The sequence below is a fragment of the Platalea leucorodia genome (genome assembly GCF_965183815.1).
Source record: "Platalea leucorodia genome assembly, chromosome: 14".
NCBI lineage: Eukaryota > Metazoa > Chordata > Aves > Pelecaniformes > Threskiornithidae > Platalea > Platalea leucorodia.
Genome location: NC_138836.1, coordinates 11,846,793 through 11,867,068, shown reverse-complemented (window position 1 = coordinate 11,867,068; position 20,276 = coordinate 11,846,793). Strand labels below are relative to the sequence as shown.

The 20,276-nt window shown below is 48.1% G+C and overlaps 1 protein-coding gene across 4 annotated transcripts in view; it reads right to left on the bottom strand.

The window, feature by feature from the left end:
- STX8 (syntaxin 8) overlaps positions 1-20,276 on the bottom strand; it is a 107,594-nt gene that overhangs the window by 51,362 nt on the left and 35,956 nt on the right. The window contains exon 7 of one of the 4 annotated variants that reach the window (XM_082326670.1): positions 8,929-10,630. The exons of 2 other annotated variants lie outside the window; for them this stretch is intronic. In XM_082326670.1, coding sequence (XP_082182796.1) covers positions 10,413-10,630 — 218 coding nt within the window. In that variant the 3' untranslated portion in view covers positions 8,929-10,412. Of the gene's footprint in view, positions 1-8,928; positions 10,631-18,712; positions 19,141-20,276 lie in introns of those variants that run through there. One more of the 4 variants, XM_082326673.1, reaches the window with a different exon arrangement.

Genomic DNA, 20,276 nt, shown 5'->3' with positions numbered 1-20,276 from the left:
AAAAAGCAGGACCGAACTATCCCCGAAGTGTTAACTGTAACACTATTTCCAACCCATGAGAGCGTCCCACATTTTTCACATTAAAAAGCTTAAAAGTTAGTGAAACACTTCATTGCTGCCATGGTCCCTACAATTGAGAATTATTCAACAACTGGAGATTAAGTGCTCTCGGTTTCGAAGCAGATTAAGCAAGATTGGAAAAAATGACCAGCAGTGCTCTTGCATAGCTGGAGAGCAAGAATATATTACACGGACTGCAGTTTGAGGAGCAAAAAGGGAATACAGCTCAACGTGCGGACGCGATGCTGACTTTAGCGATTCCAGCTTAAGTGGGGTGTTCCTTTCCTTCCAGTTTCATTCATTTTACGATGGGGCAGTGCCGCTCAGGTGGCACGGACACGCAGACCTGGCACGCTCCGGGGGGTTTCTCAGGGTGACGGGCACAGTAGGAGCTCATCCCCAGCCATTAACCCTCACCCTTCAAAGGAAGATGGGTTTTGTTGTTTCTTTTTTTAAATGAAAATGCACTTTAGAAATTTGACGAGCACCCTTCCCCCAGACAGGCCAACCTAACCCCATCTTCAGTCTGAATGAGCGGCTCAAACGCCGTGAGCTCCTCCTCATCAATAACCTCTGCAGAACCCCAATGTCATGCAGCAGCAGATGCAAAATTTAGTTTAAAAAGAAATTCCACTGGTCAAGTCCTGGCCCCTAAACATGTGGAGGCTTCCATTAGCCTCAAATGGGGCTAGGAGCTCACACAATCTTTGGAGCAATCTTAATGTACTGCCCTAAGGAAGACACCCTTCAGCATGCCCATACCCAAGTGATGAAGACCAGTGCCAGCGTGCTGGGAACACACCAGAAGGGGCCACGAGGCCAGGTGGAGAGCTTTTCTTCACCAGCCTGTCCCTTCTGCACCTAGGAGCTGACAAAAACTCCAGAAAAGTTCACCAAAACCACACTCAAAACAACCAACTACCTCTGCCAAAGGCTTATTTCTGCCAGCCAACAGGTACCAGTCTTCTCCGCTCTATACATCCGCAGTTAAACCTCTTCTGAAATAACTCAGTCTCAACTGAGCGTTAAGAGACTTGTTCAGTTCTGCTCGAGGTATTTAGAGAAGAGGAAAATGCAGAACCGTGTATTAGTGAGTTGTCAAGCCTGCAAAACACAACTGCCATTTTAATAAACATTCAGGTTGGTAATAAGCCAACAGAGCATCCCAGTATTCACCACAAGAGCATCATGCTGTGGACAGCTGCATGGTATTATCCTCTTGGATCACAAACGAGGAGGAAAGCCACTTTAGAATTGGTCTATCAATCATGGGAGGAACCAGAAAACTTGCAAGTGCTTCATGGTTACAGTATTGAAAGCAGCTGATAAAGCTAAGGTCAACCCAGGCACCTGGGACTAATCTCCAGCTGACATACTTCATCAAGCTCTACTGGAATCAATGGTAAATTGACTAAATTAGCAAGAGGAATACATCATCTAACAACGTGTTCAGGGCTGAGCAAATACCAGGAATAAGATGAACTGCAGTGAAGGCACTCCTCTGATATTGCCGGAGTTACTTGCGTCCTACCTGCCCGGTCACCTGCCCAGAAGCTTGAACAGACCAAAAGCAGAGAAAAATGTCTCCCGAGTTGATGGCTCAAAAATACTCCCTTCCAAGCCTGCAGTCATGGAAAAAGTTCAGATTACTCAGAGAAGTGGTTAAAACAACAGAAGGGGTGGAAGAAGAACTTCCACAGATAAGACGACCTCAAGTCTACGAATCCTGGTTAGCCTTAGCTAATGGTTTTCTTTCTTCCCACTTCCTTCCACCAAAAGTCGTGCCAACTTTCCACATGCCCTCCCATGGATTTTCTGCAGATGTGGCTGAACACTTACTGTTTAGCGTGGCTCTGTGCCCGTGGATTTTTGCAGAGCAAGGAAAGGCTGTTATACAGAGGGAGCCCTTATACAGCTGCTCCGCTCCTCTATGATTTTCTCCTTTCTACAGTTCATTTGTTGGAAGGACCAAAAGTGATTAATTGGCAAAAGCTGCACAAAGCTGAGGGTTTAGTGCCACTAAGCAACGTGTCTGTAAGACACTTCAGAAGACCGTGGCTAAATACTGGTTTGATCTCGATGCACGAGTTCTGAATTCCAGTGTGACGAACCCCAGCGCAGGAAGGAAACCTTAAGCCTCCACTTTATCAAGCTACACAAATACACAGTTTATCAAACTGAAGAGATTACTGCTGCTTACTGTGCCGCTGCTGCAACTGTTTGCAGAAGCTGACTGTTCGATCGCTCTCAAATGTATGGGAACAAGTCAGCACGCTACCTTACTGCAGCAACATCAAACAACGTCTTCTCTAGCCAAACTACTCTGTTTCCAAAAAAAAGGGAAAGAATGTGAATACATACAGGGCAAAAAATTAACTCCTAGTTCTGTGTGTGCATTCTCAAAGTCATTATTTCTAATTACTCAACCTACAACACCCAACTTTGGGGAAAAAAAAATGCACTGATACTACAAAAGGCACTCTCAGCCGAGGGTTTTAATTTTTTTTTTCCCTAATTTGTAACTAGGAAAAATGTAAGCCATTTTTGTCATTTGTTAAACCCATTTCTTAGCATACTTGTACCGATGTGTTGTTCCACAACATGGTAACAAGGCAGAGATCTTTCTGACAAGAACGAATATCAACTGAATATACAAAACGTGCCTCTTCTACTTGCAAAATCACTGGTCTACAGGGACTTCCTAAATCTGATCAGAAGAGAACACCCATCGGGTTATCAGTTCCAAATAAAAAGCCACAAGCTTTTTACTTTACAACCCCAGTTTTAATAAATCACAAGGCAAAGCTCTGCCATCTCTGCCCCGTTATATTTCTCAAGGCAACTTGAGAAAGACCTGCGCTATAAGATCTGCCCTTTTCAACTTGTGAGGCTAGGAGTTCAATTTTAAGACATCTGGTAGTACAGGCTCCTAATGTCTGCTCTTTCCATGTGGGCTGGGGGAAAGTTATAGATGTTTTCGTCTTTTCTTTGAAAGGACAAAGAACTCTTGCTGCATCATTTCCAACCCAAATAATTCTGAAACCCAAACGGATATTAATTGATAGACGCATTGTACGAATCTTCATGAGCACAAAGGATCAGATTCAATGGCTTGGCTGAGGCCATTATGTTTCTCTCTACAAAAAATGTTTTGGACATTAAACACCACTATTATACCCTTTTCCAATTCAGTCATGCTTTAGAGAATCCCCGTACTCTGGTCAGACCCTTCACCCTGCAACGGGGACGATGGTGAACAGCCGCCGCGGCAGACCTGCACCACCTGGGCCTTCCTCCACGCACCCTGAAAACAAGAATAATCCTATTTATAGGCCCCTGCATGAAAATGGGGGGGGCAGCTTGTCAAATCGGAAGGCATGAGCTACTGTCTTTACCAATTAATATCGGGGAAATGCTGTCATTTCCAAGCGAGCACCCGCTGTCATCCCCCCATCACCACACGTTTTAGCAGAAGCAATACCCCAGCCATTCTGTAACCTGCACTAATTGCCTAAAAATGCATGATTTGATTATTTGACATTTTGTAAAATCTTACAAAACATTTGATAGGGGCAGTAACAGGTGCACCCAAAGCCAAGCGGTACCGGCGGCCTGGCCAAAGATGACACGCTTTCAAGTCTCCGGATTTTGAAGTTTCCCATCACCAGCTAGCAGCAGTATTTCAAGACTTCAGATGTTAGGTTCTGGGCCTCAATCTTAAATTATTTTTTCAAACCCTCTTAAAACACATTTAATCCTTTGTTTTCTTTCCGAGGAGAAAGGTTTCACATCTGGACTGTCAACCTGCATTCCAAAGCATTAGCCTGGCAAATTAAAGCAGCTGAGCTGTAAATCTCCAAGAAGAGGACTTGTCATGGAAATCACAACTCAGCATTAACTACGAGCCCAGTTCAGCAAGAAAGCCAACATAAAAAGCCCAAACAATGCGGGCAGCCCCAAGACAACTTTGAAAATGAATCCTGCTGTCTGATAGAGAGCGAGCTAACCTAACCGAACCAACCCAGACTTGTAGCAGCGTCTCTGACCCGGCTTTCATCTGAACCAGTCGCATAAGAGCCCACTGCGAGCAGCTGCCAGTTTACGTAGCTGAATTTTGCAGATTGTTTTCTACAACCAGCTCCCCAATTTGATGAGAAGACGGCAGGTTTCAAATACGCCTTGTGAGAGTTGAATGCTCAATCCCCATGAGCTCCAAGAGAGCCGAAGTCCTCGTTCCCTTGGACTGCCACCTCCAATGGCTCTCTCCTGGCTATGAATGACACACGCAGTAAGATAGAAAGCAACAAGATAAGCTCCAAAAATTAAATTCTTCCAGCCAGACTTCATGGAAATTCAAATGCCAGCAACGCAGATGCAAAGTGGAACCGGCGGCAAAAGGGTGTAGAACAGTAAAACTGATAAAAATAGAAAAATCATAATCTCCCCAGCGCCCCAGGATAACGGCATGTTACTGAAGTGCCTCAGCTAATGTAATAAAAAAGTGTTAATGTAACATTTTTTGATCATTGCGCCATTTATTTATTCAGATTTTTAGATTTATAAGTTAGCTGCTAAAAAGAATTCCATTTTTGCTATTAATTTTTTTTTTTTTTTCCTTTAGAGGGAAAGCAGTTTTGGAAAAAAACAACTTCAGGCTTAATTCGGCTCTAGAGCAGCTTGGAAGAAAGGACTGGCTGATCCACGGAAGACATCTAAGCAACAACGCTCTGCTTGGTTAACTCTTCTGTCAGCACTCACTTCACAAAACACACTACAGTCTAACTCAATTACTTCTTCTGCTTTCTACTGAAGTACTTTATTAACTCTCTCTTCCTACCAAACATACAATGTGGAGCTTTGTGTGCCAGGCTCTTACGATTATCTCATTCTTTCAGCTCTAGTTCCCTGAGCGTGTCTCTCCCGATCGGAGCCACACCACCTCCGAGTCCATCTCTTCACCTTCGCCGCTGAACGCCACGGCCGAGTCCTCTTACTTCTTCCAAAAACTGGACAAACGCTCTTCACGATCAACGCAAACCTGTTCTTCTGTTGAATTAACAGCGTTACCGCAACGCTCTGCTGCTGCACAAAGTCTGCCAAAAAATACCCTTACCCTGTAACGACCGTAACTGTAACGTAGCCAGCTTGCTAACGTGTACAGTGCCTAGAACCACATCGATTCCCTCCTGTCTGGTTCCTAAATGAAGAAGAAAACACAGAAGTTTTGCCCCAAACTAAGTACTACGCTACAAGTACTATGATACCTGTACGTTGATACCCGAAGGACAAACATTGTGTAGGCGCGTGTTGTTATCTACCCCCACCGCTGCCATCAGCATCCTGGGCCACCAGAACGGCTTCCTCTGCTATTTCGGTGATATCACCTACCAACTTTTCCCCCTCCGCTCCCCATCTCGCACTCCCCACCTCCTGTGCGCTGACTCGGTAAGCTCCAGGCTAAACCTCCGTGCGGATCCGTGTCCGACTGCTCCCGAGGGCATCAGAAGCGAGGTCGGGGGAAGAGACCACGCGCGCCGCACCTGACTCTCGCCCTCCCCGGCGGTGAGCCTGCCGGGACAGCGCTGCCTGCGCCCCTTCTCCGGGAGGTGCCGGAGGATTACCCAGTGTCTTCTACCTGCAGACCTTTCAACAAAAGACACTATTATAAGATTAAAACCTAGCTGAAATAATTGCGTATGGAAATTCCTTTTATTAGGGCTGTGGATCGAGTCTTATCAGGTTTCACGGCTCCGAGAGCAGGCTCTGGCGGCCAGGCATGTTTGTTAATAGCTATTCCAGCTGCGGCCGACTATTTCTGCTCACCTGGTTTTTGTCACGCTGAAACAAGACACACCGCCATGTTCCGGGAGATATTTTTGTTAGAGTAACACGTTTCTCCTTCATCACTTAATATCAAGTGCTCAGCATAATTAACCTGGTTATCACAACACCTCTGCCATCCAGCACGCACAGATACCCCATTCACTGCTCACGACACCGGAGAACCGTGGCTTATTCCTGGCACAGGTCTGAAAATGGAAAAAAAGCCGGATAAGCCACTAGAAGAGCATCCGCTCCAGCCTACAGTCCAGAAGCAGCTATCCAAAAGTTCAAATCAATGCTTGAAACAGGGCGAAAAGCGTTACAACAGGCAAAGGACAATAAACAACAGACAAGAATTTGACCAAACAGTGCAAACGTCGCCGTGGGGTTATGCTCCTGTGTCCGCTATAGGGCACTGCACTACCGCAACCAAGAGCCACGGCAGCTTCAGGGAAGCCCTCCAGGCCAGGAGCTTCAGGCAGGCTAGGACGTCTACGCCAGCAGCCTTTACCACCTATACCAGCAGCCTATACCACCACGTCTATACCACCTTTGCGGTGGTATTCAGCGCCCAGCCTAAAAACTTGTCATTGCCAAGGTTTAACGCTTACTGTACTAGATAGGCGAGCGCCAGGTCCCACCTGGTAGGTGTATATACACCACGCCACAAGGCAGAGAGCAAAGGGATGGGAAACAGCGAGAGAAGCTCGGAGTAAAACAGAGAAGAGGGGGTTGAGGAGAGCAAATATGCTGGCAGAAAGAAAAGGGATGGCCTGGCGAGTTGGCATGTCAGTCCTGTTCCCTGACCCCGAACCCGACCGCCCAGATTGGCTCAGACATTTCGATTTTCTGCCTCAAGCTGTGATCACTAGGCATCAGCTCCTTCTCAAGGAGGCTTAAACAGAGCACTGAAAACCCACCTGCCGAAGCCTGACACCCTTCTCCGACCAGCACCTGAGCACACGGCCAGCCTGAAACACGCTGCTCCTGGGTAAGAGCCAACGCAGTCCGAAATCTCGGCTGAACAAAACCTTCAGCTCACCAGCCTCCCTTTCCGCTCCTGCTATCGCCTGTTTTCCAAACTCTGAATGTCCTGGAGACGCTCCTTACAAGAGGAGAGACACAGAAAACGTGCCGTGCGCTGAACTGCTCTGCTGTCAGCGTTTTAACGTGCAACACAAAAACCTGCGAGAGCACAGCCCGAGCCAGACAGAAGATGCTGCTTTTCTCAGGGCGCTTCAGCAGCCCCCGAGAGAAAAAAAAATCACAGAAGGACAGAAATTTCTTATTCCTTTTCTTGTCCTCAGCACACTTATAAAGTCCAGTCCGGCTTCTTCGATGCCACTGTCACCCTCGCGTGTGGGGTTCAGCTACTTGAAATGCCTTTTAAAGTCGCTTGTTCTCACTTCCAGCAAGTTCTGCCCCACCACCCGGAGACCGGGCCCCGGCGCATCGCACCCGCACCCAGCCGCATCCGCCCCAGCGGTGCCGATGCAGCCGGATGCACCACGTCTCTGCGTTCCGAGCTCACCACCACAAGCCTGGGGACCCCCGCTCCATCCAGCCCCCAATAACCAGATATATGCCCTCGGAGGTCTTTGAAACTTTATTCTTACAGGTTTCAGGCTGCAGGTGTTTAAACAATTAGCAAAATATCATACATGCTCTAAGCATCCTTCTTGCTTCAAGCTTGCTTCATTCTCTTGGCCAAAGCAGAATGATGCGTGCACCTGTGGGTGCAGCGAGCAGATTAAAGCCCCGAATCGGCGAGCCAGTTAGCTCAGCCCACGAGCCATCTCCCCGGCATCTCCTCCCGTACGGACCGACAGCGCTGCTCGTACCGGCCTGTCATAATTCCGGAGTAAATGAAAACCAAACGGCGAAACGAGCGCTCATTTTCTGATGTTTATTGGCTGAGGTAATGGCTCCGAGCAAAAAACGTCGCTTTCACAGGGCAGAGCACACTGTTTATAATGCAAGCTTTTGAAGTCCAGCAAGAAAAAAAAATAAAGAGGGTTTTGTTGTTTTGTGTGGGGGGCTTTTTCCCCTCCTTCTTTTTTTGAACGATGTGATACAAACCAGCTTGATACACAAATTAGAGGTGATCTCATCAGTCCATTAGCCCAACTAAAGCAAGACCATCACTTGCGAGGGGATGTGCTGGCTAGATACTACTGATTGGCCTGTGAGTAGCATTACTATGGGGGTACAAATGCAGCCTTCATTACACAGGCAAGGCATGGCTCCCAGCTTTCAATCTGCTGCAAACAGTTTCGCTGTATTGAAAAGTGGGATTTTAGAGTAGCGTCTCACACTTACCGCTCCGGTATTTAGGCAGAGACTATGGCTAGTCTTGCCACCTCTCTTGATAGAAGGAAATGACCTACAGACATCATATGCATCGCTGATTCACACGGAACAGATGCCTTGTACAGAGTGTCAGCCCCTGAATGGAGGGGAGGAAAAGCACTTGAAAATTCAGTAAGAATAGTAAAATGTGGTTTAGAAGCTTTCGCCTTTCATTTCTCATAAACTAGAACTCCATCACATCTTTCCACCAAGTTTCTTTTGATTTCTTTGTTGTAGAACGAACAATGCTTGAAAGCTAAGAAAGTCTCATTTCTAAGATGTTTCTGTTTTCAATCGAGCAGCAGAACTATTTATTTTCCTAGCCAGTGATGGAATTAAACAATTTGTCTTTGAAAACTCTATAAGCCTTCACCCTGACAACCCCCCCATCTGCTTTTCAGATTAAGGTACTTTGATTTTTACCAGCTAAAGGTTTATGAACTGCTGTATAAACCCAATTACTCTCATAGTAAATTATTTAAAGCTTACATGTTATTTTTTAAATTTCTCCCCCTGGAGTACTCTGGAGATTCAGAAAAGGAAAGGCTCACTAGGGCATTTTGAATTAAAAATGCGTAACAGCATTTTGGAGCTTCCAGAAACTCGGAATAAAAAAAACCAAAAAACTTCAACATAGTTAAGTGAGGATGAGACACACCCCAGGAGAGACTCTTCAGAGTAGGACTGTTAAAAAAGGAAAAAAAGCTCCATTTCAGTGGGAGGGAGTTCTTTAAAAACAGATTAAGTTTCATCTGAGGTAGTATTTATTCTTTAGCTGGTCTCTGCCTCGCTTCCTGACTGAAAACAGGGATAGGAGAGGTCCTCGTGTACTCGCTTCGGATGCCGTCAGCAGAAAACACCCGGTGGCCAGCGGTTCATGAAAAGGAAAGCTGCCCCTCGTGCTCACCGACTCTGTTCCAGCTGTGTCCAGAGAGGGAGGGAGCACCCCGGGAGCAGACAGGGCAGGCTGCAGCCCCGGGGGGACAGAGGGAGGCCACGTGGAGCACGGGACGCGAAGACCTGAGCCCACTACTGCTTCTCCAAACCGGGACTGATATAGAAGAAAAAAAACCCATGAGTCCCTGGCAATAATCACAATATAATGCTAGCAGGAGTGAATTCATTTTCTGGTCAGCAGTTCTGGGACAATTTGCGTTGCCCGGAGGAAGAAGGCGGCAGGGCAGGCCGCATCGCTGCCCCAAGAGCAGGTCTCCTTACGGATCAGCTCCTGAGCCCAAATCCTCCATTCTCCAGAGGCACTCCTCGCCGCCGGTCACCTAAACGAGCACTGTGTCTGCAGTCACAGTGCTTCAGCAAGAGTACTGCAGGGATGATATTTGCTTGGCTATGGTAGGATACAGTTTGGAGGCCACTAGCAACGCACCTCTACCTTCTGCCTACACATCAAAAGCTAAGGAAACATCCCCAAACTCCATTATCAGATTCTTACTTTTAGGACAATGAGTAATAAATCAGCAGCGTTCACACAAATCAGTATTTGTCACATGCAAACTGTTAAAGAAAGTTCTACCCTTAAGCAAGCCACAAGAGTGACCAGAAGCTGGCAAGAAGCGTCCCTCCAAGACAACCCCCGGCCGGGGCACCCCAAGGGCAGGCAGGGGAGCACCCCGCTTTCAAAGAGCCGGCATTCACAGCCGTTTGTTCTGCGCGGTGCTCTCCCTGGTGTGTTTTGTCATTTATGCACTCAAGCACAAAAAAAAAAAGTGTGTTAAAACAGCATCGCGGCAACACCGAGCGGTTCACTTGAGATGTCTGGTCTGCATGTGCCTGTAGTGCAAAAGGCTGACTGACGTGACCAGAAGCACTGATTTCCAGTGTCCCTGCCTACCGGTTACTCTCCCTTCTGCCCCCGGTACAGCACGGGTAAGCAGCAGCCAGGTGAAATGACTTAGTGCTGTTGCCTGCTCTTCCCTAATAAATTAACCTAAATAACTAACTCCTGCAAGTGTGATACGGCTAAATCAAACCGATGCTTTCCTTCAGCGCTGGTGACTTCAGCTTAGCGGGGCTGACTCCCGAGGTTCGGTGCCGTGTCCCACGCGGCGTACGAGGAATGCCGGGGAAAGCACGCAGCTCGGACGGCACAGGGACTACACCTCCAGCCGCAGAATGATGAACAGTTTCTCAAGAGCTCCTTGCTGTGAGACTGGCCCCTGCTGTCAGACCAGCATCAACGGGTTTCGTTGGGGGTGGTTACCCGCTGACTGGCCCCCGGACGAGGAAGACCAAGGTGCTGAGTTCAACAGCTGCGGCTCGTCCAGGGCAAGGCAGCGCTGCCGGCCAGCGCGGCCCGGCCGTGCCGCCCGGCCGAGCCCTGCAGAGCTGGCTCTGGGGGGATGAGGACCGCTGCCTCCGAAGACGCACCCCTGGTGCCCATCTGTGAGGCAAAACAAGAAGGAATTTTCAAAGTTGTCAGTTTTCTAACGTAAAGCGCTGGTATGTGGGTATGAAAGAGCAGGTAGAGAGGAGTTACAGCTACAAGGGAAGTTGTAAGAGCGGCTGGAAGACAGCAAGGAGCTGCAAGCCACAGAGATGCGCTGTCGCACTGAGATGGCATCGACGGCCGGCAGCTTCCACCCCTCCGCAGCCCCCCGTGAGACAGCTCAGAGGAAGAGCGCAGAGCTCACGTTGCGATAACCACCTCCCAAAACCAAGATACGCTGCACAGCACCTTGCTTGTCCGGGGTGGTGTCTAGAGAATAATAAACAAATAGGAGAACGGTTTAAAAGACCTCGAGAGCACAAGAACCCCAAGAGAGCGGAACCAGAGCGTGCTGCACGCTGGCTGCGCCGTGCCCTCCCACCAGCCGCAGCTTCTGGCCCAGGCTGCCCAGGGCAGGGGCTGAGTCCCCATCCCTGGAGGGATTTAAAAGACAGGGAGACGTGGTGCTTAGGGTCATGGTTTAGTGGTGGGCTTGGCAGTGCTGGGTTAACGGTTGGACTCGATGATCTTAAGGGTCTTTTCCAACCTTAACGATTCTGTGATTCTCCCCCATTTCGGTCCCTCCCCTGCTGCCTCCAGATGCACCAAACCTCAGGGGCTGCGAGGACACAGCCCCAGCCACTTTTACCATCTAAATTCTGGGGTTCATCCGAGTGAAACTGAGCCCATCACTCCAAACTGATAAATCTTTTTTCCTCTCTTCACAAGCCTTTTTTTTATTTTTGAAAAATGGAGTATTTTGGTACACTTGGTACACTTTCTCCTTCAGTTCACCTATACCCACTATACAGCCCTTTGGCTCCCATCTCCCATCGCTGGTGGGAGTCAGGCCCCACGAATTCAGGGCACTAGCAGAATTTAGCACTTGCTCAGGCCAGGAGGGAGCTGACGGCACTTCACCCTCTGACCCCAGCACCGAGCCACTCAAGCTTAAATCGGTTTTGTTGCCTGGATTACCTCCTGACTCCCAGTCTTACTGAGGCCAAGGACGTTGAGGCTGGTCTGTAATACTGGCTCACGTGCTTTTAGGACTGACGCATCCGTGTCAGCTTTCAAAATTTCTGCAGAACGCTATGCGTGCTTATCACACTTTTAATAAAAACCATGATGTAATATGTTTCCCAGAGCAGTTGCAGACCTCCTGCCAGGGCCCTGTGGAGAACCCGTGCTCTCCCTATGCTTGTGCCATTTAACTTCCATTAATCTTGTATTTCAGCAAAGAGATCACATCATCAGGTTCTTCCCCAGCTACGATTACCACTGGAGTCCTTGAAACTCTGAACAAATAGAAGTCCACCTCCTGGTCCGGTTCATTAGTATTTCTATGCTAAATGCTGACAATCTGCACAGTATAAGGGGTTCGTTTGTTTTTAATTAAAGACTGAAGTGGCCACTGGTTACACTTCTATCAGCCACCCGGGACTCCGGGGATTTACCAGCCTCTCTCTGCAGGCAGGGCGGTGTGCCAGCGGCGCTCTGCAGGCTTGCATCGAGCTCGGCAGAGCTGTCGCTCGCCCTCCTACACACCCCCAGCACCGAGTATCGCTCTGCCTTCACCCACTTCAGAGGTTTCTTTTCACTTCAGGATCTACTGCTAAAGCTCCCATCTTTTTTACGGCTCCTCCTTACAGTGCCGGTACTCCCTGCTCTCTTCCAGTAAGATTCCTCAGTCTTGCACGATAGCTCACTATCCAAAAACCAGTATCTAAAAGTATATTTTGCAATACAAAATTTATATCATACAGGCATCTCTGTTATGCAAGCGTGATGATCTTGATGCCAAATACGACTCTCTAATTTCTAGCACGTGCGATGACCAAGTTTGGCCCCTCTTTATCAACTGAGCCTCCTCTCAAATCCCCAATTCGTTACGGGAGGTCCTGCCCATGCCGCCCTTTTGTCTGCTCTGCTCGCAGGAGCGTTGGAGGAGGTTTGAACAAATCCCTGCCACGGCAGCGTCAAGCTGTCAACACAACCACAAGCCTACTCTGTTTATGAAAGGGAGATGCTGTAAACCAGCCTGGCAACAAGGCGTTACGCTGCAGAGCGCGGCTCTGCGCAGCCCAGGACACGGCACTTCTCAGGAGCTTCTTAGGTGGGCTGAAAATAGCGATTCTTGATTCTAAAGCCAGGCCTGTCTATCAGCAGTAAGGATTTGAAAAACTGATACAGACTACGAGGAAGAAAAAACACTCCAAAGTGTTCTGAAAAAGGAAATAAAAGATTTTGAGCTCATACGAGGACTGGAATATCTACAACAGTTTGGTTTAGCCACTTGGTTTAGCCAATCTTAAAACATTTTCAATAAGCCCTGTTTTAGCTAGGAAGGGTATGACCGCCACGGGGACCACTCAGCTGTTGTGGGCAAAAGGCGCCTTACGAACCAGCCACCCTTCCACGGTGCGGCTGGGAGGCCAGCGGCGGGCGCAGCACCTCCAGACCGCCCTGCCCGCCGGCGAGACGGCCACGGGCAGCGACGCGGAGAAGGGCCGCGCGGGCGACGGCCACCGGACACTGCTCCAGGCACAAGGCAGCCCCACTCGAAGAGACACGCTTGAAAAAATTAAAATATTAAGAATAAAGCAGGAGAAAACATGCAATAAAAGCATTAGAGAGATGGCAAATTGAGAGAGGAGTCTCCCTCTTCTTTTAATTTTTTTTAAAGCTTTTTTTCCTCTTTGGAAAAGAGCAGGAAAGTCATTCTCTTACGCAAGATGTTTTAATTCACATTATCGTTCTGACATCCCATTCACAGGCCCACCAAAACAACCCAGGGAAAAGGTCAGACACTGTGTAATAGCTATACATTAAGCAGCAATGAAAAACAAGAAACATCCCACACTGAGGACACGCTAATGGCTCTTTCGAGTCAACACACACCTAATTCACTTTTGAAGACTTCAAGTTGCAAATTTTTATTCAGCTTTCACAGCACAAATAGCCACAAGAAAGCTACCCAAACCCCCAATTTGCCAAGTCAGGATTATTTGATATGAAGGTCATTTCCCCCAGTCCCAGGCAAACTGCTTTAAACCCTTTAACAGACAGAAGTAAAAAGTACAAGGAACACTTTTATCGATTTTAGGATACGAGAGGCAGGTCAAAGACTGAGCGCACAAAAAGAAGTCACGCTTCTAGAGGAACACAGAAACACTAAATACTCAGAAATGCCCTGTGCTGGCAGCAGTGGGGTGCAACAGTTAATTTATTAAGGCAGATTAATGCACCCACAAAACCGACAGTGTTAAGACAATTTTGACCTCCCTAGATTGGCTGCCAATATGATATAGGTCCAAAAGAAATTACCCTTTTCTGCTGCGACAGAACAATAAATTGGCTTCCTCGAATACAGTGGTTAAAGAATCCAAGTTCCTGACCTTGAGTGTTTTACTAGTACTATGCCGTGCTGTAGGGAACGATCAGGATGACATTTGCTGAAATGTGTGGGATTTATGATATAATAGGTTGCACATATGTGCCAAAAGAGAAAAAAACCCTCTTAAATCCAAGCAAATCAAGATTAATTAGCTATTAAAATAGCTAAGAGAACACAGTGCAGTACAGGTGGTACAACAAACCGTCCTACTTTCTGTACATGGTGACTAAAGTTATTTTTGAGGTCACATCGTACGTGTATCTTCGATCGCACTCTCACTGGGAAAAGCAAAAATTGCTGCTCCTTTGTAAACTCCTGCTCTTTGTAATTCTGTAGGTTTGCGCTTTCATAAACAAACGTCACGCAGGCTTTTTATAGGAAGTCCCACTAAGCCCACAGGAAAATCCCGGATTGTCTGGCTTTGATCATCAAGACAGACTGAAAATTAACTCTGGTATTTTCACAATGATCCTCGTATGAAGGGAGAGGACACGCCGTCCACGCCGCCCCATCAGCCCCATTCACTCTAACTTTTTCCCCGCTTTCATCCACCCCGGTGCCTTTTTGTTTTATTGCCGCTAATTGCAATTACAGGTGTTCAGAAATCAGCAGCTTGACAGATGCCTCATACCTCAGATGCCATCCCCGCAGCCCAGCGCTTCGCTGCGGACCGTGCCTCTCCAGCAGCACCGCGCGGGCTCCGGGATCACAAAGCAAACATTCTTCTGAAATCATAGCAGCCTGACTTCTTTTTTTCTTCCTACTGCCCCAGGAATGCGAACAAGTTGTTAATACCCTGCAATCTGCTCGGTTTCCCTCTTAATCCTCATTTTAACCAAGCCTCTCCTCGCAGGAGATCATATCAATATGTCCCTAGCAGTCAAACAATGCGGAAAAAAGCCAATGTTATTGTGAGCCCGAGGTGGAACGGCTCGGTTCCCAGCAGGAAATCAATTTGTACGAGGAACCAGCGAGTTCTTCTCTAGCAGGGGTAACCACTTCAAATGAGCCAGACGCCCTGCGACAACAAATATCCTCGCTGGGATATGGGCAGCTAGGAAAAGCGGACACACAAAGGCTGCCGTTCCCTTTCCGCAGGTCGGGAGAGCGAGGCACACGCGTCTCCCCTCCTCCCGCACCCGTCTTCAACCAAGACGCCTTTCCACAGCTTCTCACCTCCCGCAGGCACCTCTCGACTCTGATCAGGGACCACGTCACGGGAAAAGATGTCTTGCGGCCGTGGTTTTTGTCCACATTAACCCGCAGCCTGGAAACCTGAACCGCATCCCTCCTTCCACGTGCCTTCGCTCTGAGTTGGTTATTCTGCCATACGGTAAACTACCCGTTGAGTTTATTTTCACGCAATTTTCAGCAGCTCTCCGCTCCCCACCGACTGCAGTTCAATTCAAAGGCGTTCCCCGCGCTGCCACCAACACCCCCCAGAGCTGCGCACCCTTCGGGTCGCCGTACACGGCCCAACGGCAGCACCCAAGAAAGCCAACAGCGACCAGCTTACTGGTGCATGTCAGGCACCTACGTTTGCCCTAGTACTCTTTTGTTCCGTCGCCCCATCCTAGGTAAACTTAAGTTATTAACAGATAAAATAATCAACATGAAAATAATTACAGAGCAGAATCCCTTGTTGGAGAGGAGAGGAGGACGAGCTGATGCAGGGCCACCGGGGTACCAACCCAGTAAAACCCGAACCAGAGAAAGTCCCTCCTCTCCAGGCTTTGGGAAGTCTCCTTTAATCATAGAATCACAGAATCGTCAAGGTTGGAAAAGACCCTTAAGATCATCGAGTCCAACCGTTAACCCAGCACTGCCAAGTCCATCTATACCTGTCCTCGAGCACCACATCTATCTGTTCCTTAAACACCCCCAGGGATGGGGACTCAGCCCCTGCCCTGGGCAGCCTGGGCCAGGGCCTGACAGCCCTTTGGGGGAAGAAGTTTTTCCTAATACCCAACCCAAACCTGCCCTGGCGCAGCTTGAGGCCCTTTCCTCTCATTCTATCACTCGTTACTGGGGAGAAGAGACCGACCCCTTAACTTACTTATCTCTTCATTCCGCTGTTTACAGGATAGTTGAGCTGTTTGTTAAAGACTCAACATCTTCTACCACTTCACCCGAGAGTGGAAAAACTGCTTTATCCACTCTTGTAGGTACCGAAGTACCACCCTGAGCAAACCAGGACTCGATTTACACGGGAAAATAGCTGCTCAGCAAAAGCCTCCCACGTGAACATCCGGATCTCAGCTAGGAACATTGACAGACAAAATTAGCACGGAAAAGCTTCAGATCCTGGCCAAAACGGATTTCTGTAAAGGCTTCCCTGCTTAGGGAAATGTGAAAGGGATGCAGTCAAGCCAAACACCACTCCATCACCTGAATATTTTCAAAACACAATCTCGTTGCTTTTCATCTTCCAAAAATACAACCAAAAAAGCGACGGAGAATTCCTCATTCCTCAGTGCGGCTGTTGAAGAGAACAGCGATCCGGCGGTACCTATACACTGGGATTACGACGTTGTTACCCTGAGAATTGACGGACATATTAATTGGAGACAGCTGCAAGGAAAAATATCCTAACGATATGATTCATTAGTTTTCATAGATAATTACATCTGCTCATGGCCTCACAGTGAATCATTCATTTAGGGAATTTTTGGGGTATTAAATTTAAATGCAGTAATCAGATTTGTTAATCTGTGGGACAAGGCAAACCAAACAAAATTTTATTCAGGGAATTGTTTATAGTTTCAACATTGACATTAATTCAGCAGCAGGAAAAAATTAGCAGCATAATGCATGCTCATGTAGGTTAAAAATTATTAATGGTAATCTCCTTCACTCCCCCCAGTGCTTGCAACGAGACTGCACAGATCTCTTCAAGGCTGCCTGGACCGCAATTTTTTTTCCCAGATGCATCTTTATGCATGACACAATCCAGTGGCCTCGTAAAAATATACGTATTTTTTGATAGAATAAAAGCATTAAAATAATTGATACATGGTTTTGCCACTCTATAGAGTCAAAATACAGCTGATTTTTTAATTACTGTTGTATGATACACTTAAAAATAAGTTTAAAACATGATTTAGTTTTTTTTGTTACTTTGAAGAAGCAGCATATATTCTCAGATAGAAACCCCAGAAAACCTTGCAGATCCAGGCCAGTTCCCTTCCTATCAAGTCACACAAACTCTTTCATAAACTGAACTCCACCTTAAAAACAGATAATTTTTTTCCCATTTCTTCTCCTGGAAGCTACTCTGGAATTTCCTCTCTCATTTAAAAAAAAAAAAAAAAAAAAAAAAGGTAATTTTCTTGCCTGTACTATTTGTGGTCAATTTATTCCCATTTTTTCTTGAACCAATATTCCTCTTCAGCTTCAACAGTTGTTTTCCCGCCCTGATACTTTACTGCCAAAACACGAACAGAAAGCAAACCCTATCTCCTATCCACCCCCATCGGGCCAGACTACACAACCGAAACGCCACAGCCTCTCTCTGTGCTATTCCATTGCCTTCCACAGCCTCCACGTCTTCTCTGGGCCTATTTCTCCTCAAATTCATTCTTCTGGAACAAGAACCTGAAAATTAAGAGAAAGTTTTTCACAACGCAGCGACTCCAAGCGCCGTGGTGGCCCCGAGCACGCTTGGCACCTGCTCCACGTCACGCTGCTTCTCTCCCCATCAAACCAGCAAATGCTTGGTTGGATTTGGGACAAGCTCAGGACAGGGTCAGTCGATGTTTGCAGCTCACTGGATCAAAGATAACCTCAGGGCTTCATCCTCACGACCACATTTTAGGAACTCCGCGATCATCAGACGATGATCTGAACCGTGCTGAAGAAAACACGAAGGATCAGGCAAAAGGGATCTCATGGCATTTCAAAGAATCCCACAGACTTTTAGCAAACTTTCAGAGAAGAGCGCCTAAGGTTCACAAGCACCGGAACAGGGGAAATACCTTTTTTGGGGAGGCAAGAAACAAAGAGAAAGGTGGAGCACCCTGCCCAAAGACACAGCGCGAGCCCTGGGGCAAGCCACGAATGAAAGCCCCGAGTTCCAACCACCAGACCCCAACTACAACAGCAGCCACGAACGGAGCGGTTCCTAGGTGTAGGGGAGAGAGCACCTCTGGTACCACAGCTTGGGTTTCTCTGAATACACGTGCTACTGCGGAGAACCAGAAATTAATGTGCAACTTGATAGCTCCTGCTTTGGTGAAGCCGCACCTACGCAGTCATATTTTGCTTCGCTGAGGTTTGGGGGACAGGGGGTTGCTCCATGGAAGCTGGAACAAATTAATATTTCCCTGAGAATTATTATTTCAAGAGAAAGAACCAGCAGAAGTTAAAAGGTAAGCCAACATCTTCTATTTTCTTTTAGTTAAGCATCTGACACCACACAGTATATTTTATTCAGGATCTAGGCCCGAACACTACATGGCGATAAGCTCCTCGTTAGGCACAGACTGTTACTGGAAGGCATCCCAGGCTCCGCAACAACGTCCCGATTTTGGCAATACCTATAAGCTTAACGCCCATGTCACAGCTGTGACTTGGAGAAAGACCTTTCCCAAAGAACGGCATCCGAGGTCTCCGCTCACCTCTCCCGAAAACATGCCGTTCAGCTTTAGCTAGTGCAGCACCGCTTGTTTGTGTAACTGGAGAAGCGGCAAGCCCTCTCGTCCAGTGATTTAAACTCCTCCAGTGTTAGAAGAAAAACAAAGAACAAAGATGCTGAAATATCCATCATCTCGCACAGCGCCCACGGGGAGTAGCTGGAGGAATGCAGCGCGCCGTGATCCGCTGGCCTCGCTTCCAGGTTACCGCCTGCTCGGCGCAGGCAGACTCCCTTTCCTGCGCATACGGAGAGGGCTCGGGAAAAGAATTCACCTCGACGGCTCTTCCAGACCATCCGGGGCTCAGCATCCCCAGGAGAAGCTGCCTGACCCGGCGGCGTGGTGGACCGCTCGATGCCGGTACCGCGCTTGGTGCCGTACGACCACGGCAGGTTCCCGGCCCCTCAGCTCGCAGACCGCGCGGCCAGCTCGTGCTTCTGCGGGGAAGGCAGAGGCATGCCTGTATTATTCTTGTAACGAGTTCAACAACTTGAAAACAGCAAACCCGAGCACCAGAGCTGTTTGCTAAGAAGGGCTTTGGTTACTAAATGCAGAAACCCGCACAAGACATTTTTCCCTCGTTCTCCGAATTTGGAGATCATATGCACATTTTTTATTAATACCACCAACTACACAAATGCCAAGAAGGGAACTCATTGCCAGCAAAAGTTAAGATACCAACTTCCCTCTCACTTACTGAGAAAAGGAAGCACAAGCAGGGAGATAACTAAAATAAACTAGATAAGTTCCAGAGAAACAGGGTAATAAGCACACTCAGCAGAGCAAAACAGGGGTCAAACACTGTCCTTGGTAACCTCAGCACGACAGGGCCAGGCTAAGCACAGGAACGGGCTTAGGACGGCTGCTTCAAGAACAGGCAGGACCACGCGGTGCTGGGTGTCCCCGTCCCTCCTCCCTTGGTCAGCGACTGCTGTTCCCCATCAGTGGAGCCCCCCCGAGCTGAGAGCAGGTTAAATGAGAAGACCTGGATGCAGAACATTAGGCCTTCCCTTATTTACTTTCTTGCGTTTTCTCATTGGAGAAGAATTCATCGGCGACAGCCTTAAGTCAACCTAAGGAAAAAAACACAGCACTCGGGGCCATTTTCAGGAGCGAGGGCATCAAACGAGCAGAGTCTCGCTTCTGGAGGAGCTGAGCCACAGTGCTGGAGAGAGACGCGAGCCTTACAGCGATGCCAGAACTGTGGCTCGGCACCTTGCAAAACACGCCCGAGGTGCGTTCAGTGCTTCTCATGGCCGGGATGGAGAAGGAGACCCAGGAGGCAGGGACCCTGCTCCCGGGACGAGGCCGGAGGGGAGCGACTCCTCCCTGCCCAGCAGCTGGATGGGCCCGACCTGCCGAGGCCGCTGCCGCGCAGCCCTGCGGTTGGGAAGGAACACTTCCATCTCCTCCTCCCCTTCACATGGCACTTTTTTTTTTTTTTTTTAAACAGTTGGGCAATTGTTGTAAGGAGAAGTCTAGGAGGAGAAAAAACACATTCCTCTGAAACAGCATCACTGCCAGGCACCGGACTGCAGGATCATCAAACCTGTAGCCACTTGCTGACCCCACG